We start from the raw sequence: 23547 nt of genomic DNA, 5'->3' as shown, positions 1-23547 counted from the left end.
TGTTTCTATGAATTTCTTGGATTTCTGCTTAGTAGAACTTGGTTGTAGGTGACCTGCTGCTGCTTTGGTTCTCACAGACAGGTCTCTTAAGGCATGGGGGTACTAATGTAAGGTTTACCTGGATTGCCCCCCAGAATGTAAATAAATCTTATGATGAATCTCCTACAAAAAGATGAAACTTCAGAACAAAAATTATAGTTGCAAAATACATCTAAGTGGCTAGTTTCTGGTCAGATGGCAAAGGATGTTTTAATGTAGAGAATGCTGAAAGCCAAGTAGTTTTCAAGACCATTATTATTTGTCCTTAATAATTATTATATCTTTGTAGGTTCAGTTTATCACAGTTATAGAGAAAGTGAAAGGCAAGAAAAACAGCTGCAGAATTACATTTGAGAAGTAAAATTATTTATTGTAATAAATAAACTGAGAGCCTCTCAGTTTCCAGTCTATGAGCCTTTTCTGTGTACAGTAAGGCTTACGAAATAAGCATTTTCATGCAGGTGAAGGGGTAACTAAATAGCAAGTGTGTACTGATGACTTTTTTTTTCTCCCTCGCTCTCTAAAGAAAAATTGTGGGTTTTTGTTTGTAGTTCAACTTGGAAGCTAGCTGTCAAATGGAGTAGTAGACAACTCATCCATGTTCCCCTCTGCTCTCCCTTCTATGCCGTTTGAGAAGTCGCTAGTATTTGCAGAAGATAAGTAGTGTGGGAGGGATTATAAAAAAAAAACAACTACCATGTTTTTAGAATGTGTTTACTTCCTAAAGTTTACATATAGGGTCTGCTATTGTTTTTGTTGTCGTTATAATAAACAACTTAAGTTCTCTTTGTTTTTTTGGATTACAGCTGAGAAATACAGGTAGGCTGTGGTTTAGATAGACTGGTGTATAGATGGGAGGTGGGAAAGTAGGTGATAAAATAGATACAGATACCATCTTGCAGTCAAAGTTTTAGCCCTCACTCTCAGGGGAAAATTTGAAGTGCAGTAATGATACAGCTTTATTGATGTTTGCAGATAATTCTTCCCAAATAAAACAAAAAGAAGGAAGCAAGGAAATGTTCTGGAAATAAGTAAGCAATGTGTCTTTGACTTTTAACTCCAGTTTTTGTGTTTGACCCCTGTCTCGGTAGAATTCTAATATATTGTTTCATTTGCAAATTCTCATGTTCTAAAATGGTCTTCCTTTGGGGGAGTTCAGGCAAAATCCTGCCTCCCCCTCCCCCCAGCTGGGAAGATCTGCTTGTGTCTTTGAACACTTGGCTGAATATGCTTGAGGTTTTCCCACCATTACCTCTGGATGTGTAAGGATGAAGTCATAGCCACAACCTAATTGTCAAATACTCACTTCTTGTTGGGTGTATTAATTTAGGTGGACCTAAGTTGACTTGGAATCTGTTAAGCTGTAGCCTTCCTATGTACTCTTGAGCACATCTTGCAGCAGGTGGAGATAAACATGCAAGAAAAGCTCATGGTAGAGGTTATATGGTTGACTCACTGCTTTGTTTAGAACACATTGTAGAAATGCTGCTGTTGCTTTTAAGAGGATGTTAAAAAAATTAAACTGTCTTTTTCCATAACTTATCTTGAAAGTACTACAGAAGATTTCATGGTAATTAAAGGTAAGTTCATATATTGCAATGGATCACTAAAGATGTACGAGTAGGTAAAAACTTAAAATGTTTAGGATAATGCCAGACACAGTATCTCAAGTACAGACAGAGGACTCATAATTATTACATTAGTGATGTGAGCTACTAGATACTTGCTCATTCATGTTTCCCTCCATGCCATGAACATGTTTAGCAAAGTATTTGCTTCACCAGTCCCATCCCCACTAAAATTTTGCCTTGCATCTTGCCTAACATTATTTCAATCTAGTCACTGAAATCAGTAAGAAAATGTCTGTTTGAGTATGAAGAAGCTACTGTAAATTAGATTGTTCCAAGTAAGACTTAATTAGGGAAAATTCAGAGTTTTACAAGTTCACAGTGACATAATAATGGAATTTAGGTACTGAAGAGCATGCTAATAGGTTTGAATTTAAGTACCTAACCAAAGTAGGCAGATGGATCATTTCAGTCTAAAAGGCAAAGTTATTTGGGTCTAAGCAACTTGGTTTGGCAGGACTGTTGTTGCAAGCACATGGGTAGGTGTTTTGTCACTTTTTCTTGACAGGGAAATCCGCAATTAATAAAAGTCATCCTGGCTCCTTCTGTTCATGTTATCTGCCTCTACAGTGTCACTATCATGGTCACTGGAGAGCAGTATGACTGAGACTACATTGGCGTGTTTGGGATCTTCTTTAGAATTTTTGCACACTTTATTTGGTTTTCTCATCTGTTTTGTCAAGATGGCAGAGACAGAAGATTTCTCATCAGCAGAGGATGTAAGCAGGCAAACCACAGTCTGTTGGCTCTGGCTGATCATGCTTCAGATTCTTTTCTCAGTAATTAAGAGTGGCAGGTTGGGGCTAACCTAAAATTTTTGGAACACAAAATAGAGCTGTGTGAAGTTCAGGCTTTGAGCAGATGTGGTTCTGTGTTGTGGGAGCAGAGACCCTGTCTTTTCAGTGGCTTCAGCTTAAGAAATGATTATTTTGTCCAGAGATTAGACCATGTCTTGAGGTAACTAGGATAAAGCCATATTTCCTTCCCAGTTATCTTATTCCATTCAGGGCCAGTGAAGCAACAGGAGAAATAGGCCTGCAAATACATCAGTAGAGTCTGCCTAGACCATTTCATTTGACAGAAAGCGAAGTGATGCTCTTGTTCTGGCCAGCACCATTCTGGATGGAGAAGATAATGTAACTTAGAGAAATATTTTCTAGCTCAGAAGTAGATGTTGCTGCAACCAAATCAGTGACAGCAGTAAGTTAAATACTTTGGTTTCATCTGTAAACCATTCATGTCTTCGCCTTCTACAGTAATTACTAAGGTTGTCCCTCTCATCAAAAGCCAGTGCTTCCTTGGAACACGAGACATGGAGTAAATTCTCAGTAGTTCTGGCATAGTTTTGGCTTGCACATTATAATTTATGCCCTTGCATGATGACTAAGTATGGTATTAGGTTTTCAGATAAAATCTGAGGTCACCACCACCACCACCTAATTAGAAGACTTTAAAGGCTGTAATTTGTAAAGATAACTTTTAAAATTTGCATTCCCTGAAATAATAGCAATGAAATAAAAGGGTTTGAAGTAGAGAATTTTGATTATGACTTAATCCTTGAGAAATAGGGTAGTTTAGGAGCAATGAGAAGGAAACTTTGTGTAAATATTGCTTGTATTTCACTGTTGCTATGTTCTTAAAACTTTAGAAGACTTTTCTCCAACAAAGTTGGCCATCCTGAAGAAATAGGTACCCCCTGGGGACAATTCTCTTCCCTGAAGATCTTTGGAGAAGATGAGTTACACAGGGTTGGATTGGCTTCTACATCTCAATTTTGCAAGGCCAGTTTCTATTGTTTTGTCTGTTGGAAGCTTCCAGGAAACTACTAAGAGTTTAGATGGCTGCTAATCTGCTTTGACTTTCACCCTTATCTTCTCGGAGAGGTTGCCCCTTTACAAAGGCAATCTGGATCAAACTCCCTGGGACTTCAGTACCATTGTCATTAGCTAGGACAGTCCTTCACACTTTTTACATCCTATCTTTAACTTGCTGACAAGATCTTTTAATGTATCAGGTTACAAATGAACACCCCCCCCCAACACCCCCCCCCCCAGCATTCTGTAGATAGAATTAGAGCCTGGAGGCTTTGTTATTAATTGTGAACACTACCACTCTAGGCAGTATTGTTGCTATGATGTCTAAACATCCTGCAAGTTTGGCATTTTACTAGTGTCTTAACTTTATTTCTGTAATGGTAACTTTTCTTGGATGGTAAATACTACCCTTTTTTTTTTTTTTTTTTTTTTTTTTTTTGGCAATTGTTGTGGTAGCTTTGAGTGACAAATCATAAAATGGTTTGGGTTGGAAGGGACCTTAAAGATCATCTAGTTCCAATCCCCCCTGCCATGGGCAGGGACACCTTCCACTAGCCCAGGTTGCCCAAAGCCCCGTCCAACCTGGCCTTGAACCCTTCCAGGGAGGGGGCAGCCACAGCTTCTCTGGGCAACCTGTGCCAGGGCTTCACCACCCTCACAGGGAAGAATTTCTTCCTTTGATCTAATCTAAATCTACCCTCTTTCAGTTTAAAGCTGTTACCCCTCATCCTACCCCTACACTCCCTGATAAAGAGTCCCTCCCCCCTTTCCTGTAGCCCCCTTTAAGCACTGGCAGGCTGCTCTAAGGTCTCCCTGGAGCCTTCTCTTCTCCAGGCTGAACAACCCCAACTCTCTCAGCCTGTCCTCACAGGGAGGTGCTCCAGCCCCCTGATCATCTCTGTAGCCTCCTCTGGACTTGCTCGAGCAGGTCCATGTCCTCCTTATGTTGGTGCCCCCAGAGCTGGACCCAGCACTGCAGGGGGGTCTCACGAGAGCAGAGTAGAGGGGGAGAATCCCCTCCCTCGCCCTGCTGCCCACACTTCTCTTGATGCAGCCCAGGACACGGTTGGCTTTCTGGGCTGTGAGCGCACATTGCTGGCTCAGAGTCAGTTTTCCATCCACTAATACCCCCAAGTCCTTCTCCTTGGGGCTGCTCTCAATCCACTCACATCCCAGCCTGGATTTGTGCTTGGGATTGCCCCAACCCATGTGCAGGACCTTGCATTTGGCCTTGTTGAACTTCATGAGGCTTGCACCTCTGTTTTGAACAGATAATTGTCTAGCAGCTTATGAACTATGTTTAAGTATCTGAAGTTCCTTCTTTGTATGATGATTTATGTTGGCCGATACACAATTGTAACAACTCTACTGCTGGAGCATCCTAATATATTGCCATTGTATTTTTACTTTTCGTTTGAACCTTGTGTTGACGCTCCTTTAGATGCTAGAGTTGCAGTTCTAATTAGCTGATGATGCTTCCTTGCAGATTAACGCATTTTATTATGAATGCTATATTGTAGGCAGAAAATACAAGAAAGGTTGTAGTTTGAGCTAGAACAGCTCTCTGTAAGGGCTGGAAGATACCATAGTAAACTCCAGCCTGTTATACAAGCAGAGTTTGTGCATCTCCTTGTAGGGGCTAAACATTTCAATAAAACAGGTTTAACCCTTGCTAGAGGTTTGCAAAACTGTTCTGAAAGAAACTAGCAATATATACCCTAAACCATGTCATAATGAAACACAGAGGTTGGAACATAATGTCTTTTACTTAAAATTGCATGAGATAGTTATGTGTATTCAGAGTGCTTGTGAAAGTTTAACTGCTTCATGAGCATTTACACTGTGGTGGCTTGTTAGCTAAAGTGGTGAGGGGAAAAAAAGTTCAGGGAGCGATGTTTTCATGTCAGGCCAGCAATTTAACTGACATGGGTTCTGTTTTTTTTTTTTTTTTTTTTTTTTTAAATTCTGAGAGTGCAGTGGGGAGAGAGCAAATGTTACTGCTCTGTGTGTGTGTCTGTACCTATTGTCTTATATAGAACAACACAAGATGATAAGGAAAAAAATGAAAACAACAACAATATTAATAAAACAAATACATAAATTGAGTGATGCACAATGCAATTGTTTACCACTCGGTACTGCAATCACCTCTGCCCCTGTCTAGCTCCTCTAGTTATATACTGAGCATGATGTCAGCATGGTGTCCAATATCCCCTGGGCTGGTTGGAGTCACCTGGCCTGGCTGTGCACCCTCCCAGCTTCTTGTGAAAATTAACCCTATCATAGCTGAACCCAGGACATTATCCACCCCTTATTCTATACCATCTACACCATGCCCAGGTCCTACATGTTCCAATTATTTACCACCACTTTTTTTCCTGTCCTTGATATATATATATATATATGCACACACACAGATATCATTGCCTTAGTCTATGGGCCCTCCCTCTAACTGTGTCCATTGAGTTCATTTAGTCCATGACATTGGGTCTTCATCTGTTGTAGCAGCCTTTCAGGGCAGGAGAGATGGTGTGTGATGTTGGGTTGGTGCATGCTACAGCTGGAGACTGTGGCTGGTGTATTTGGTGTGGCCTATACCTATGGTCTGCAGGTTGGAGATGTTGATATTGAAGAAGTTGCTGGGTGCCAGTTGATGAAGCCAGTTCAAGTTCCATCACTGCTATGCTTCGCTTGGTTTCATCAAAGCCCATCCTTTGTTGATTTGGATGATTCTTATTGTAATACCATTTATATGGCACACAGTAACTGCAGTAGTGATGACATACAGTGTCAGGGCTATTTTTTTGCAATTAACGTTATACAATTTAATTCACTGGCTATTCTCACCCAAAATCAAATCCCCTTAAGGCACATATCGACTTTCCCCATCCTCCCTCATCACCCACCAAGTGCACCCAGGTCCTTTAGCCAGAACATTTTTAACATCTTGTCCTGTCCGAACTGGCCCGAGGGCTACTGCATGAACTATTTCCTGCTTAATTTGCTCAAAAGCCTGTCGTTGCTCAGGACCCCATATAAAATCATTCTTTTTCCGAGTCACTTGATAGAGAGGGCTGACAATCTGACTGTAATTTGGAATGTGCAGTCTCCAGAAACCCACAACACCCAAGAAAGCTCGTGTTTCCTCTCTGTTAGTCGGTGGGGACATAGCTGTTATTTTATTAATCACCTCCATTGGCATCTGACGACGTCCATCTTGCCATTTTACTCCTAAAAACTGAATCTCTTGTGCAGGTCCCTTGACCTTACTCCGCTGTATGGCAAAACTGGCTCTCGGAAGGATTTGGATTATTAGGGTAGGGTTGACATAGCAACATAGCGCTGAGAGATATGGTGTAGATGGGAACTGGCAGTGTTAGGTTAATGGTTGGACTAGATGATCTTCAAGGTCCTTTCCAACCTAGTTGATTCTGTGATTCTGTGAATACCAGTTTAACCTCATGACCAGTGATGTAATCATAAGTCGACACTGCCCAGTACAGCAAAATGATAGCCTTGATTCCTCTACCAAAGGTGATAAACATCACCACAGGGAATACATAGTGTATGTAGGGATTTACATAACCCCACCATGTGAACAAATGAACCAACATTGTGATCAGCAATTATTTGAATAAGAAATGAGTATAACAAATTTGTCTTAACACATTCTGGTCAGATTTTTGCTGTTATCTCAACGTTTGTGCCCCACGTTGGGCACCAAAAAGGACTGTCATGATTTAGGCCCAGCCAGCAGCTAAGCAGCATGAGGCCGCTCGCTCACTCCTCCATCCGGTGGGATAGGGAGGAGAATTGGAAGAAAAAAAAAAAGTGAAACCTCATGAGTTGAGATAAGGACAACTTAATAGAACAACACACAAAGAGAAGGATAAAAAACCTGATAACAACAACACTACTAATAAAATGAATATATAAAGCAAGTGATGCACAATGTGATTGCTCACCACCTGGTACCACAAAGTCAGCCCTGCTCTGAGCCATAATCACCCCCCCACCCCTGTCCAGATCCTCTAGTTATATACTGAGCATGACGTCAGCATGGTGTCCAATATCCCTTTGGCTAGTTGGGGTCACCTGGCCTGGCTGTGCCCCCTCCCAGCTTCTTGTGAAAATTGACCCTATCCTAGCTGAACCCAGGACACCTGCATAAATAAAATGCAAGAGTTCAGTTTGTTCTTAAATAGAACTTGTGAAGAGTTGCCAGCTTTAAAAAGGGTGCAGTTTAACACTGGAATTTGGCTTTAAGAATACTTGCAAGGCTAGTAATTTATATTTAACTGCAATAAAAATAAAGATGCTTATTGGTTATAAGAGCCATCTTAGCTTTTCTCTTGAAATGAAAATTTTAACTGTATGATCTTTATGCTGAATTGTCCTTTGAATTCCCTTCATTCACTTTTCTAACACATGAACAAGGATTTCCTCTCTGGATTTTCTGTTTTGTACTAGCCATGTTTAGAAGCTTTTATAACCATATTTATCCACCTTACAAAGTCTGAATGATTTGTTTAGAGTTTATAAAGTCATCTTGTTTGGTTGATTTGATAGAGATATCCATAGATGACTGAAGGATTTCTTCAGAGCTTGTGTACACTGTCATTCCAGTACTTCCCCATCACCTCTGCCCTTACCCACCTGTACTCATTTATTATTTTATCCTGTTTGTGCTAGATCCTGTGCAAACTCATGTTACCAGTCAGTCCTTGTTATGAAAAGTTTATTCTTAAAATTATGATGCAAAAGGGTGTAGCAAAAAAAACTGAAGGGGAAGAGTAAATGAGAACAAAGATGTGAACATGTGGTTTCTACAGGCTAAATAGGTACATAATTATGGGAGATACAGACATGCGTATGATCACACGGTGATTAAGCAATGCCAACTTTAATATGGTGGACCAGCCTTTTATACTGAAAGTGAAAATCACAAGGTACAATCACATGGTACAATTCTTTCTGATTGGACAGTTAGCTTTGCGCATGCTCCTTAAGCTCTCTTCTGATTGGCTGAGAACTGCCACATCGACGTTGTACAAACTTCTTCTCTGCCCAGGCCAACACCTTGAAGTTGTTTAACTTCCTGGGTTCTTCCTCATTCTTCCAGGGTCATTCCCTCGTCACATCCTTGCCAAAGCTGAGGCTTTGCCAGTCTTGCTCATATGCAGGATTGCTCACACGTCCATTTTCTTGCAGGGACTCCTTCCGAATCCCCACATATCCCTCTTTTTGTTTTTGAGCAATCCAAACTCCTTGTAAGCCTTTTCGCAGCGATTGTCTAACACAAGAAATGAAACATGGCAAAATAATAGCAAGCACAATAATAATTACAATGATTACTCCTTTTAACAATTTCTTCAACCATCCTATAATGGGGTACTAACATTCAGATCCGCAATTGCTGGGGAACCCTGGATGCAGCGAGAATTTAGAGTGCCCTTCCTCGCAAACCAGAAATCCTACGCGATGCGTCCATCCGTAGGTGAGGCATCCAACATCGCTGCAAGCAGGTCCAGCCTCATATATCTAAATCAGCAGGCCAAAATAACTGGCAATTTTCTTTGAGCGGAAACATCTGCTCTCATCCTCCTGTTGGGTTCCACCCAGAGCCTGGCCACCACTCAAGGGGGAAAACCAAGGGAGTTTCTAATAAAGTTAAACACTTAATTAAGACCTTAACTCTTAATACTGCTAAATAAAGTAAGTCAAATACACACATTCTTACAGCATTTCATCCTTCTCAGTAACTACATTTTGTTTAAGCTACATCATCTCTCACTAGTGACTAGTAAGCATCTATATTTGCTGGATGAGCATTAATCGCTGTCAGAACCATTACGAGGCCTAGCATCACAAGCTTGATTTCCTTTCCAAGGCCGTACCCAACGAGATGGAACCCACTGCAGACCATGATCTGTAAGCAAACACATATAACCTCTGCCAGTTAATTGTACTTTAACAGGTCCCTCCCATTGGCCTGTGCTTAAATCTTTGAACATGACCAACGGTTGCTGTGTGCCCATAGACTGTTCGGCATCGCCCTTTAATGCTAAACTGTGAATCATCATTGGAGGTTCTTGACGTGTTCCTGTAAGTCGCAGAAAATTTAAAACATATAAAGCTTTGTTTCAACGTTCAGCTGGCACCATTCCTGACATTCCCCCTTTTTGTTTTTGAAGCAACTGCTTCAGAGTTTGATGGGCACGTTCAACGATCGCTTGTCCAGTGGGAGAATGTGGAATTCCTGTGTTGTGTTTAATTCCCCATAAAATGCAAAAACACTGAAAGCGAGTAGAAAGATATGCAGGACCATTGTCTGTTTTAATTTCTCGTGGTACTCCAAGCACTGCGAAGGAACTGTACAAATGTTTTTCTACATGTTTTGCTGTTTCTCCCGTTTGGGCTGTAGCCCAAATGGCCATAGAAAAGGTATCAATAACAACATGTACAAATTTTTGTCTACCAAATTCTGCTATGTGAGTGACATCCATTTGCCATAGTTGCAAAGGTGACAGGCCCTGTGGGTTAACTCCTGTTCCGAGGCCAAACCCTATTTCTTGACAGGACGGGCAGGAGGCTACAATTCCTTTCGCATCTGCAAGAGGCATTTTGAATTGTCTATGTAACATTTTTGCTGGCTGATGAAAAAAGTTGTGAGATTCTCTAGCTTGTGCAAACAAATCTGGAGAAGGTCCGGACCAGGCTGGAGCAACTAATTGATCGGCTAAGTCATTCCCATAGCCTAGCTCCTCCTTAGATTGGTGACTTCTGATATGAGTAATAAAGTAGAAAACTTTTCTCTGATCAAGAGTGTGAATTAACTTTTGTAGTAGTTTGCCTAAACGTTCATTTTTTACTTCCTTTACTTGCCCACGTTCAATCCGCTTCACTATTCCCACTACATATAATGAGTCAGATACTACATTCAATCCTACATCTGGACAGGATAAAAACGTCCACAAAACTGCTTGGAGTTCCAACGTTTGTAAAGAGTCTTCTTTTTGACCCTGAATAATATGATACTTCCATGCGTTTTCTTCTAACCAGGTGCATGCAGCTCGCCTTGACTTTTTTCCAGCATCTGTAAAAACTGTTAGCCCTTGAACTGGTGTTTCTGATTGCATTGGAAAAGTTTCAATTGTTTGGTTCATTAATAATGGCAGTAAACAATGGACCAGATAGACATTGGACATCTGACCAGTATAATCTTCCAGAGCAATTTGTAACACTTCCGACTGTGTAAGCAGCCATTCTAAATATTCTTGTACTAGGGGAACAACAATAGTTTGGGGATCTCTGCCTGAGATCTCAATAATTCTATTTCTACCTTGTATGATCAATTGTGATAGTAATTCTGCTCTTGTAGTTACTGTTTTCTTAGGAGTGTATGCTGTGAAGACCCACTCTAGAATACGTAATGGTTGTTTCTGTTCTGAATCCCATTGCATAATGATAGCTAATGGGTATTGTCTGTTTCCGCCGCTATTAACAATCATCAATTGTAATGGAAGTTCTAATTGTATTCGCTGGGCATGACAGGATTCTATTTTATCTGTAATTTTTTGTAAAGCAATCTTGTGTTCCTGTGTCAAGGTTCTCTTTGTATCGGCCTGTACAGCAGTGCTCAGTAACGGCATTAATGGTTTTAAGTCATCATTTGTAATTCCACACAAATTTCTAACCCATTGAATGTCTCCAATCATTTTCTGCGCATCATTTAGTGTGCGAATATCTGTATTGATCTTCAATTTCTGTGGTCGAATGGTAGCATCGGTTATGATCCACCCTAGATACTTCCAGGGTGAAGTAAACTGTACTTTCTCAGGGGCTATTTCAAGGCCCCTTTTTGACAATTCTGCATGTAAGTGAGTTAATATAACTTCTGGTTGCATGTCCTTACCAGCTATTAATATATCGTCCATGTAATGATAAATGATTAACTGGGGAAATCTTTTCCTAATTGGTTCCAACGTCCAGGCAATGAAAATTTGACACATAGCAGGTGAATTTTTCATTCCTTGAGGCAGCACTACCGAATGATAACGTTTTGCTGGCTCGGCCTTATTAATGGATGGGACAGAGAATGCAAATTTCTCTCTATCATCCTCATGAAGAGGAATAGTGAAAAAGCAATCCTTTAGATCAATGATCAATATTGACCAATACTCTGGTATCATTGAGGGAGAAGGCAGTCCTGGCTGCAGGGATCCCATGGGTTCCATTATTGCATTGACCGCTCTTAAATCATGCAACAGTCGCCATTTGTTGTTCTTTTTGGGAATAACAAAGATTGGAGTATTCCAGGCACTTTGTGAAGGGACAATGTGGCCCGCTTGTAATTGTTCTTCAACTAAGTGATGGACGATTTGCAGCCTTTCCTGTTTCAATGGCCATTGATCTATCCACACAGGCTTTTCTGTTTTCCATTTGAGCTTGAGGATGGGCTGCTCATCAATGGCCATCACTGAAAAGGCTGTGTAACCAATGTTGTTCTGACTTGACTTAGGACATCTCGCCCAAGTAAGGTAATAGGAACTTCCATCACATAAGGTTTCGTGGTGACCTGAGCTCCATCAGGAAATTTGACTACAATGGGATCTTTGCTAATTCTGGTGGCTTGGGACCCCCCAATGCCAAACACTCCTGTTGATGCTGCAATGGTAGGCCATGAGGTAGGCCACTGTTGTGCCGATATGATTGTAACATCAGCTCCTGTATCTATTAACATTTTTAATTTCTTCCATGTCCCATCAGAGGATTGGATAATCATGTCACATTCTGGTTTTACTCGACCTATATCAAAAGATAAATATACTTGCAGTTCACCGGTTGATCCGAATCCACCAGTCCCTCGATTACCTTCTCCTACATTGGGAACACAAGCTTTAAATGGCACAAGCTGAGCTATTTTGCTACCTTTAGGGATAAACACAGGTGGTATTAAAGTTTGAACCATTATTTTTACAACACCAGTATAATCTGCATCAATTACTCCTAATAGCACTTGAATGCCTTGAGGAGTCATTGACGATCTCCCTATTAAGAGAGCACTCAGTCCAAACCCTAACGGTCCTGTTACATTACTATCTACTAAGTGGACCCTCTGATCTTGTATTGTAATGTCTACTGCTGTTTCCACGTCCACTCTGGCACTCCCTGCTGTGGCGGAGACGATATTGGACAGGAAACCACCTCCTGTTCCTGATGTTGAGCTTGCCATACACCCCTCATTTGTGTCTGAGCGCGAGGGGGAATCGCGCTCTTCTTCAAGTTTCCCGAAAGCCTTCTACATTCTGAAGTGCAATGATTGTCCTTCCGACACTTATCACACCACTTTTGAATTTTTGAGCTCTTACATTGACTTTGAAAATGACCTTCCTTGCCACAATTGTAGCATTTTTTTCCCCATATGTCTCTCTTATTCTTAAAAAATGGTGCAACCATTTCACGCACTGCAGTGGCATAGACTGAAACATTGGCCTGTTGCATCCCTCTGTTGGTTAATTCAATCATGTCAGCTACAGATGCTCCCTGTGGGAGGGTCACTAACAGCTGTTTGGTAGATGGATTGGCATTTTCGAAAGCCATTAACTTAAACATGTTTTCCTTCATCTCTTGGGTCATGTCAGGTTGTTGTTCTAGAGAGTCATAAAGACGATCTACAAATTTTGAAAAAGGTTCATTAGGTCCCTGTTTTACTGTTACAAATTTATTCTGTTTCTTTCCTTCTGTATCAGGTACGGACATTAGGGCCTGACTGGCTATTGACTGTGATAACCGTAACACTTCGTTAGAAAAATTGACCTGTAGATCTACTGCGGTGAAGGGCCCTGTACCCAATAGCATTTGTGCTTGGACAAGATGAAGGGGATCACCCTGTTGTCGTGGACGAACCTGCTCTTCGTTAGCTAACTTCGTCCACGCGCTTTCGAATAGCATTTTTTGAGATGGAGTTAAAAATCACTGCCGCTATTTGATCGATATCTTTTGGAATTAACAATGATGACGAGAAGATATAGTTAATGATTTGTTTGGTCAATTGGTGATGAAGACCATTTTGAACTACTGAAGCCCTAGCCTTTTCCAGCAATTCCCAATCGAAGGGATCCCACTCATTGGCGCCAGTAACAGTATTAAAAGAAACTGGAAAGGCTTGTACATTTTCTGGGATAAAGGATCCTTCTACTATAGCATCTCTAATAATTCCCTTCCATCGGCACGTAGCTACAGAGGCACTCTGCGTCTGTGAAGAGAAAAGATGTGAAGCTGCAGGGTGAGATGGTGGGAACGCAGTCACCGTTTGTGATGAAGATGAAGGGAAGGAATTAGTAACAGGCACGGGAACTGAATACTCGAGCGATGGATCAGGAGGAGCAGATGGTTGTAGTTCCGTATTTGGCGAAAAGGTATATGGTCTCTGCTCCATCTTCCCTCCCTGTGATACAGTCAGGTTCTCCAGGCTGTTTACAAGCTGCAGGAGTAAAGTTTCAGTGTTTGAAGAGCCGACTTGTGAGGCGGGGGTGTGTTCTTCTGTGGTGTTGCCTTGTGAGGGAGGCGGAGGCAGGTACAAGTCCTTGCTACTCACGCCCTCATCTGAGTCCCGCCCACTATCAGGTCTCTAGTCTCTTCCGGTCCCTCAGTCTCTTTCCGGTTGGCATCAGATACACTTCCGGCGCTTGCAGCTCCTCCCTGCACAGTTTTAGGTCTAGCTCCTGTAGCCCGCCGCGGCCCTGGCGGCACAATCGATGAGGCAAACGGATTTTTCGGCTGACCCAGCGTGGCGGGAGCCGCAAGCAGCGTAGAGCACCCCCCTCCCACATCGCTCCGGGGCGAGGGGGTTGAGCGGGGGGAAAGGGCCGGACCGTCCTTCCGGCGGTGGGCAGGGCAGGGCAGTAGTGGCGGCAGCGGCGGTGTGGCTGATATATCAAGATTAGAGGCTGGTCCGAGGGCCGCAGCGGCAGACGCCGCTGCCGCGCGCTCACTACTCATCTCCTGCAATGTTTCTCGGATTAATTTCCACAACGTGGTGTAACCGCTCACTTCTTTTGCTGATTTTCCTCCATCACTAACCGAGTCCCATAGCTGCTTCCCTATGGCTTCCCAGGTAGCCGCTTGAAATGCAAGCCCTGGACTGGGGACAAGTCCCTTCTCTCGGTTCCACTTTAACAAGCCTTCTAACGCGGACTTGTCATATTTTATCCCTCTCACAGAGAGGATCAGTTGGAGGAGTTTCACTACTGCTTGCTCGTCTCTGGTAAGCGTAGACCCCATTCCTCCCCGGCCGCCGCCTCTCGCGGATCCCTGGCTGCCGTCCTGCGGAGCCTTAAAGTTACAGTGCGCTGATTCTCACCTTCAGACACCGGGGCAGCGTCTGGATAAATTTCGACCGGCTTTCCCGTAGTTAGTTGCACATCATAGAGTCCTTTTCGGACTTGTGCTAATCTGTTCGTGGCCCACGTCTCGGCGCCAAATATGGGAGATACAGACATGCGTATGATCACACGGTGATTAAGCAATGCCAACTTTAATATGGTAGACCAGCCTTTTATACTGAAGGTGAAAATCACAAGATAAAATCACATGGTACAATTCTTTCTGATTGGACAGTTAGCTTTGCACATGCTCCTTAAGCTCTCTTCTGATTGGCTGAGAACTGCCACCTCGACATTGTACAAACTCCTTCTCTGCCCAGACCCACACCCTGAAGTTGTTTAACTTCCTGGGTTCTTCCTCATTCTTCCAGGGTCATCTCCTTGTCACATCCTCGCCGAAGCTGAGGCTTTGCCAGTCTTGCTCATATGCAGGATTGCTCACATGCCGATTTCCTCGCAGGAAATCCTTCCGAATCCCCACACATAATCATACAGCATTGTGTAATTAACTGAAGCGTTCAGAAATCATGATTAACTTCTCCTGAAATCAAAAGGCTTGCAAAATAAAAATAATAAAAAACCATAGGAGATAATTTTGAAATTCCATGGTTATTTGTCTCTTCTAATGCTTTAGGGGTTTGCAGTTTTCGAACTGTCCTCTGCAGCTGAAAAGAGAAGTTCAAAACCAATCCAAAAGTCAAAAAGCAGACACAAATAAAACTTTACTGTTTTAAATGAGAGAAGCCCAATGGCAAGTAGAAAACACTGAGAAATTTAAGAATGGTATTATTTTAGGAAGACTTTTTAAGATAGCAGCTGCCTGTCCTAGTATCGAGGTGTTCAGCTTTCAGCTAGTAGGGAAACACAAACCTGGTAATACTAAATGTTGCTAGGATTGGAACAGCCAGTCACTTTCCTGTTTTCAAATCCCCCAGAGGAGTGAGAAACAGCATGTGATGTGGTTGGCTTCTGTGCTGATGACTTTTTTTTTCTTTTGAGGACTACTGAGATAATTGAGAAGGTAAAAACCACCCAGATGATACCGTTCTCAATGAGAGCGCTACCTGGAATTGTCCTGTATACCAAATGAAAACCTAAAACTAGGAAAGTGAAAGCTCAATAATTGTGAAATCCCTTTAATGCTACTGTCAGTTACCCAGTGGAACATTTTAGTCAGTTTGTGGAATGGCAGTTAGGAGTATTTCAGGAAGATAAATGTCTTTATAAATCTGTGAATTGTACACTGCAGTGATAGATCAGATAAAGCAACAGATCCTTTCCAACTCAATTATCTAGTAAATGTAAAAGAAATACAGAGCTTGCACATTTAAAGCAGAGACCAAATTTGTAAATGTCAAGAAAACTAAGAGTTACAGTCCCCACAGCAAATATTAAGTCAACCCCTGGTGCGCTTGAGTTTTTTCTGTTGCTGTATATGCTGGTGAAATCTTGCCTTAAAATACCTATGTTGTGGTGGTTATAGTAGCTATTGGGAACTTTTATTTGAATAAGTGCCCTGGTGCTTTGAAAGCATTTAACTGATTCATTCCACACATTTAGATACTGGTGTCAGTTATTCAGTCAGATAAAATGCTTTTACTTGTAGTTAACTCTTCAATTTGTCCAGCTTGCTACCACATGCAGTCTGTGCAGGATTTATAAAACTTAATATGAAAGGAATTGTAGAACTGTTAGGCATTTGTTAATATTTGAAATCCTTTATGCTATGAATTAAAATGATATGTGCCACATGTTGTAGTCTTATAACATTGTAAAACTTCATCTCTGGAGAGTCTTGACAATTGGAGCTTCTACACTTCCTAATGGTGGTGGTTATAGAAGACTGGAAAAGGGACTTTCCTTGAAATCACGTTTTAGATTGCATAGGTGACATGGAGGGAATGTGAGGGAAGACATCCTTTCTTTTCCCCCAGCCTACCTGCTCATACAATTTAGGAGCATAAGGCTGTACTGTATCTCTTTCAAATTAAAATGTAGTGTGAAAAATGATGGTTCAGAAGTCAAAGCTTTGTTTTGCTTTAACTGTCCCTGAGCAATGTCCCATTCTAAAGAACGCTAAAGGAGATTACTATTGTTTGGGGTTTTTTTTGTTTTCTTTTTAAGTGGGGAACTTATTTTTTTTTCTGATTACATACATGAAAATCCATTTTAGGAAATCTAGTTTGTCATTTAAAGAAAGGTAATTGTAAACTTATGAATCCTTGTTAATACTGTACTTGCCCCTCTTCAGGAAGATAAATGTGTTTTGTTTTGTTTTTTTTTCTTTGGACTTGGGTCATCTGACCTGGTTACAGGAATATGATTACTTGTGTTGTAAATGGTAGGGGGGATCTGGAAACAGCTGATCAAAACTAAATGTCTGTGCTTTCATGCTTTTTGCAAAGAATTTTCTGTGATACAAAGTTTCACACTGCCAGCAATTTACTTGCTGAATTAAAATTTATCTCTAGTTTTACTACAACATTTCTCAGAGATTATTTGATTCAGGTTTGTAGTATCTGTAATGTTATGGTACTGAGATGATGCTGACAGTCAAAATCAAAGAATCTTATACAAATATTTCTTAGGGTTATCACCATTTTAAAATGAGTGCCCCTTGCTGGGTGAGGCAGCGTGTACTGGATAGATGTTCACCTAATAGGGCAAAAACTTTATATGTGCTAGAAGATTATTTTTGTATAGCACATGCTCAGAAAAATACAGCTAAATTTGATGGTTTAGAATAGGGATCTGTGATTAGATAATGTTACAAAATGGAAGACTTCAAGGAAGGAATTTACTACACTGTACTGTCTTCACAGCTTTAAAATAGGAACTGTGTGGTCTTAAAAGTAGTAGGGGGGGTATATGAATGAAATATGGAAACTAAGGTTACGTGACCTTCAGAAAACTTAATTTTTTCAGATTTGTAGAGATTATTGGAAATCACTTGCATAGTGTATGTAGCAGCCACAGCTATTCTTAGCCTCCTCCCCACCTCTGGTTTCGGATCTGCTTGTTTTGAGTCTTTTCTTAAATTAGATGGCCAGTTCAGCGTGATAAGAACCACATCTTCCTGTGTTTGCCCTGAGCCCTGAACTTGGCCCCTGGTGCAGCACAAATGGCAATCTGCTGGTTTCTCTGGTTTGTATGGATGAATCTGTGACCAGTGGCACTTTCAGGATTCATGTGTAAATATCATATATATAAATCTGATTAAAATCAGAGCTGCTGTAAATACAGTATCTGCATCCAACTGTCTCTGTCAACACACAGGCTCATGCAGAACCAGAGGAAATTAAGGTAATCTTTTGGCTGTGAATGTTACTGCCGAATTTGTATCTACCTTGCAGTACTTCGGGTTAGTTCCTCTTTTTCCTTTTTCTGACACACAGTTTTGAGTAAATGTGACAGTAACTTCACTGGTTGCTGCAGCCTCTCAGTTTGTTTTCTGGTGTTTCTAATGGAGAGTTGCCAGCCCAGCATTGTGAGAGTGGATGACAAGAAAGTGCTGCAGCTGTAAACTGGATTTCAAGGTGTGTGTGAGGGTGTGTGGGTGAATAAAGGGTTAAAGGTGGAAGGGGCAGAGGCATTATGCAAGCTGCTAAGTAAAAAGGAAGTGCATTACAAAATGCTGAGCTCAGTAGTCTGGCTCCTGGCCAAGCCTTTGCTTTCTTCACTACAGCTGAGGGCTTTCTAAGTTTCCCACCAGTGGGTTAGTCTGAACTGTTCAGAAATGCTGCATCTGCTGCTAGCTGATATCAGGGTGGGCGGTTCAGCTAAGGGTCAGGCATGCTGCCTTGAAATACCCTCTTCTCCCCATGCCCCCTGCCCTGATGAGGTCCTCGGCCTTCCTGTTGCTTCCATCCCCTTCTTCCTCTTGCTCTGTCATACCGGGCCCACAGTATAAAGGCAAAGTTGTTTAACTGAAAAATAATATCTTCTCCCCAATGGCGCATGGTCTGCCTTTGTATTTAATTTTCATCACTGCGGATGAGCTAGTGAAGAGGGTGGAAAAAAATAGCCTTTAGCTTTCACAGTTTGGGAGTTGGAGGATTTTGGGAGGCTGTGTGTGTCTTCCACCATCAGAGCTCCTTCCCCTGCCCATCTGGTCCATCTTCAGCCCATCCAGATTCTGAAGTGGAAGCTCATGACTTGTCTGCCCCATACAGAGGTGACTTGTCAGGTATCAGCTACAGCCAAAAGCACCAGAGCGGTAAAGATGCCATGGTGCCATCACAGCTTCTTTTTTTTTTTAAATTGGGGAAAACTTCTGTAGAAAAGTATTTTGAGGGTGGCAAGGTGTTAAGCTTTTTGTTCAAAATGAATAAAAATAGCCTGGTTTTGGATTTGATTGCTTTCTGGGTTATATTCTCTTCAGCTCTATAATCAGATTCAGTGCAGATTTATGGTTTTGGATTATTATGAAGCAAATACAAAATATGATTGTATCTGGAAAATATGCAGGCTGTGGAAGAGTTGACAAAGCATGTTTCAATATCAGCCTTACTGGCAATATAGGTAAATGGAGCATTAATTGTTTCTTTTTTAAGGATTTTGGGAGAACTGTTGATTGCAGAGGCTTCTGGCCTGTCTGGATATTTGCTAAGCAGGTCCAGGCAGCTTCTTTGAAGCTGCTCCCTTGACTTTTCTAATTCAGTTTTATTTTTTTGGACTACCTTTCCTCCTATAACCAGTCTTACTGCTTCTAGTCTTCACTAGATCTGCAAAACTTCTGGGGCAGTGTTTCTCATCACAGGTGTCTTTGGTCAGAGTGTGCTTGTCACTAAGTCTTGTATAAAACAGTATAAACCTGTTGTAAATTAGAGATACAGGTTGCAGCACTCCATTTGGAGTTTAAATATAAATACACGATGGAACTGATTTTCTAAGAGTTTTATGAAGGAGAGGGGAGATGGAAAAAAACTCAAGAGAAGCCCTTTTCTCTGTGTTCTCCCACTTCCTATCTTGTAAATGATTTTGCAGATGTAGGTGGCACCAGTATAGTTACCTGTTCCTAATAATAAAGACAAATGAGAGAACAATCAGCAGACTGGTGATAACAGATTTTGAAACTGTTAAAAAGAAACTTGTTTGTGCAAGGCAACACTAGTTCATGGAATTCATTATCAGATGGTATCGGGGCCAAGTCTTAAGTGGAGCCAAAAAAGACCAGATGTACTAGTATGGAAAACACCTTTTAAAATTTGAGATAATGACTTAGTCAGTAGTTGGGGTTTTAGGAGTCAGGAGAGGTGAATTTCTTTGGTACTACTGAGGTGCTGCATGACTCTGGGTGAGTCACTCTGCGTGTGTGTGTTGCTTTCTCCTGTCTTGTCTGTTGGAGATTATTATTAAATCTCATGACTACTGCTGGACAGTGCATACCGCAGTGGTGCCTCAAGTTCTGTCTGGCATCTTGGCAGTGGTAATACTGTAGTGTGACTATAAGGAAGCCTCTGGGTTGCCTCTGTGAATCAGACTAGTTTTACACCTCTCATTCCAGTGAGCACAATCTGGGATTTTCTCTTGAGCTATAAAATTACTAAGTCTAGTTAAATGTGGCACAGACCATAATGAAACAGGACTTTGGAGCTTTCAAGCTACCTAAATATTGCTGTGTATTGAATAGAAATTGGGTATGTTGGGTTTGAGCCATGAGAGACTCATTGAAGTTCTGCATTTCTACAAAGAATAGGTACCACATAAAGCTTAACACATTGCCTGCTTCCAAAATTCACTGTCAGAGGTTTAATTTGATGTGTGTAGGTGGATTAAACTTTAAGGTTGTGGATTTTACTAAAATATCTATGTAAGCGTGCATTTCTTTTTTCTTTGTTGATTAAGTCTATGAATTAACATGCAGAAGCAATCTTGTGTACTTGATTTTCATTGGTGTTATGGTAGATAGTATTCCTCATATTCGCTGTTTCACTTCTCTTTTTCAGAGCCTGGCTTTTTGAGGCACAGTGCTCCTTGCTCTTGTACCTCTAAGTCCCTCATCATGGTGACTCATAATGAAAGAAACCTAGAAGCAGTTCGGAGAGAGAGAGGCCCTTCCCCTGTAAACTGAAGGGAAACGTACCCAGTAATGTATCCACTAAGAAAACCTGTGCGGCATAGCATTTATTGTCATTTTAAAAAGAAGTATGGAGCAGTGCTTCAGTGCTGGTACCCAAATGGCATGTTGTTTTCCCTTTTTGCTCTACCAGCTGATGGTCCTGTCTTGTAGAGGTCTTGTCCATCTGTACTGATGCAATATTAGCAATTCAGTACAATGTCAGTGTAAGTATGCAGGAACAAAACACCAGAATGCTTCTGAAAAGCTAATAATAGAGTAATAGGCATAGAGATCAAACTCCTAATGAATGTTGTGTGGGTACTAGCTACTTTCCCTGGGTTATCCTCCTTTCCCTGACAGGGTATTAAGTGCCATGTTGTTTGGTTTTTTTCTTGTATTGACTATTTGGGTAAAGGGGTAGTGGCTCAAAATTTGCATCCTTGTCTTGAGTTTTAATAACTAAAGAAGTTTGAAACACAATGTGTTCTTGCCTCACTTCTTTTCTGCAGGCGTTAACTAAAAGGCAACTTCATATACAGCTTGGACAGAAAGTACTTTAGCAAGGGATCTGATTAAGACACCACTTCTTCTTCCCCTCCTTTCCCCTGCTAGGTCTATCTTTGAGGACTATCCATCTGGTGAACTCTTACAGCCAGAGAACTGAGAGCAGTGTTTTCACAGCTCGTGGATAAATTAGGAATAATAAATTAGGCAGACATCTGATTAGGTAAGAAAATAACACTCAACAGAACTAGTTTCCTGAATACTATTAGTAGCCAAAAATAATTTGTTTTTAAGTGCAGCAAAAGGCATTTCTAGTGATTCTGAGTAGAACTTTTTGCAGAAGGTGAATGTGAAAGTTTACCAAGTGTCTCTTCCCCCCCCCTTTTTTTAATGTGCCATGGCAAATAAATGCCTGTTTTGCAGCTGTTTCTTAATTTTCATGGGGTGGGGATGGAGATACCCCTCTAGCTTTGAAAAGGCAGAGTTTTTTGTTGTTCTTTTTTCTTCTTCTCTTTTTCTCCTCTGGTTTGGTGAATCAAGAGAATGAAAATCTCTTGCTTGATGCTTGCCTTGATGGGATTTGGACACACAGGAGGGGTGACAAATAAACAACCTTTCTGTCCCATCATATTTGCTGCATATCACTTTTCCATCTCTCCTTCCCCAGACACTTGGCAGCTTTTTCTGCAAGTCTGTCTGCCCAGCATCCCATATTGCCCCCACACCAGGATGTGAGCCATAGTGACAATGTAATTGGTGCCCTTTGCCAGAAGATCTAGTGGGACTGCAGGAGTCTCAGCTGAGCAGCAGCATGGAGGAATTGAATGTTAATGTCTCTGGGAACCCCACACTAAATGCAGTGTGTGGCTCAGAGCTCTTCTGCATGACATAGACTTGACTGCAGGTAGCTGGCTTGGCCATTGTAACAGTTATTTAAATTTTTCTTTTAATGCTTCTATTAACAGTAAATAACTGTATCCACAGGGGACTGCAGCTAAATGAGTGGAGCTTTTTCTTAGACTTCTGTTAAAATGACTTTTCAGTCTCTATAAAAAGTTTATTAACTTTGAACTCTTGTATCTTTTTGATTTGAACCTTTTTTGATGCTGACTGTATTCCACTCTTCTACCTTATTCTGCAAAATATAAACTGTGTTTTATTAATTTTAGGATGTGTGGTGGTTTAGCCCCTGCCGGGGTCTGAGACCACGTGGCTGCTGCCCCTCCCCCACAAAGGGAGTGAAATACAAAGCCCCGATCTGAGATAAGGAGAGGTTTAATACAACAGAGCAACAGCAACCAACCAAACAATAACAATAAGAATAACAGTGATAACAATGAACAGAGCAAAGTATATCTACCAATACAGGAGTGAGAACTGAGCGATGGCATAACACATGTGTTAACCGACCGTCTCGCTTCGGCGCCAGGATGTGACGTCCGCATGGTATCTGAATAACCCGGCTAGAGCTCCCCCCCACTGCTGGGGAAACTTAACCCTATCCTGGTTAAACCAGGACATAATCCACCCCTTTATTCTATACCATGTGCGTCACATCCAGCTGCCACTTAGCAATTAGCATTAACAAAGAAAAATTAACAAAAGCACAGTATAACTCATGGTGTGTTTTCCCCCACAATCAAGTCCCCTTGTGGTACGCATCGGACCTCTCCATCCTTCTGCATCACCCACCAGGTGCACCCAGGTCCTTGAGCAAAAACAATCCCGTGGATGGGTTTGCCTTTGCCCGGCGCAGGACTAACCCAGACCATTTTTCCCAGCAGATCCCTCATGCGCACCACAGGGACATTATCCCCGTCTACAACACATGGAAGTTTTGACTGAGCCGGGCCAGCTCGATTGGCAGATCCTCTTGTGTTCACTAACCAAGTGGCCTTTGTCAGATGTGTGTCCCAGTGTTTGAAGGTTCCACCCCCCATTGCTCTCAAGGTAGTTTTTAACAGTCCATTGTAGCGCTCGATCTTCCCGGAGGCTGGTGCGTGGTAGGGGATGTGGTAGACCCACTCGATGCCGTGTTCTTCTGCCCAGGCATCTATGAGGTTGTTTCGGAAGTGAGTCCCATTGTCCGACTCAATCCTCTCTGGGGTGCCGTG

General features: G+C 41.7%; 1 protein-coding gene and 1 long non-coding RNA gene across 5 annotated transcripts in view; one reads left to right on the top strand and one right to left on the bottom strand.

Annotated features, from left to right (window-relative positions):
• Positions 1 to 23547, top strand: part of LOC141917765 (zinc finger SWIM domain-containing protein 6) — a 188536-nt gene that overhangs the window by 47141 nt on the left and 117848 nt on the right. The window contains exon 1 of one of the 4 annotated variants that reach the window (XM_074811211.1): positions 23326 to 23383. The exons of the other annotated variants lie outside the window; for them this stretch is intronic. Within the exon in view, the coding sequence (XP_074667312.1) occupies positions 23338 to 23383 (46 nt within the window). The 5' untranslated portion in view covers positions 23326 to 23337. Of the gene's footprint in view, positions 1 to 23325; positions 23384 to 23547 lie in introns of those variants that run through there. 4 annotated transcript variants of the gene reach the window in all.
• Positions 8205 to 15465, bottom strand: LOC141917772 (uncharacterized). Its single transcript, XR_012621445.1, has 2 exons — positions 14847 to 15465; positions 8205 to 8774 (listed from the first exon to the last, which is right to left on the bottom strand). It is a non-coding gene; the product is annotated as an uncharacterized LOC141917772 (long non-coding RNA).

The sequence above is a fragment of the Strix aluco genome, chromosome W (assembly GCF_031877795.1).
Source record: "Strix aluco isolate bStrAlu1 chromosome W, bStrAlu1.hap1, whole genome shotgun sequence".
Taxonomy (NCBI): domain Eukaryota; kingdom Metazoa; phylum Chordata; class Aves; order Strigiformes; family Strigidae; genus Strix; species Strix aluco.
Note: the sequence above shows the minus strand (reverse complement) of the source record. Positions and strands in the feature narration are given on the sequence as shown.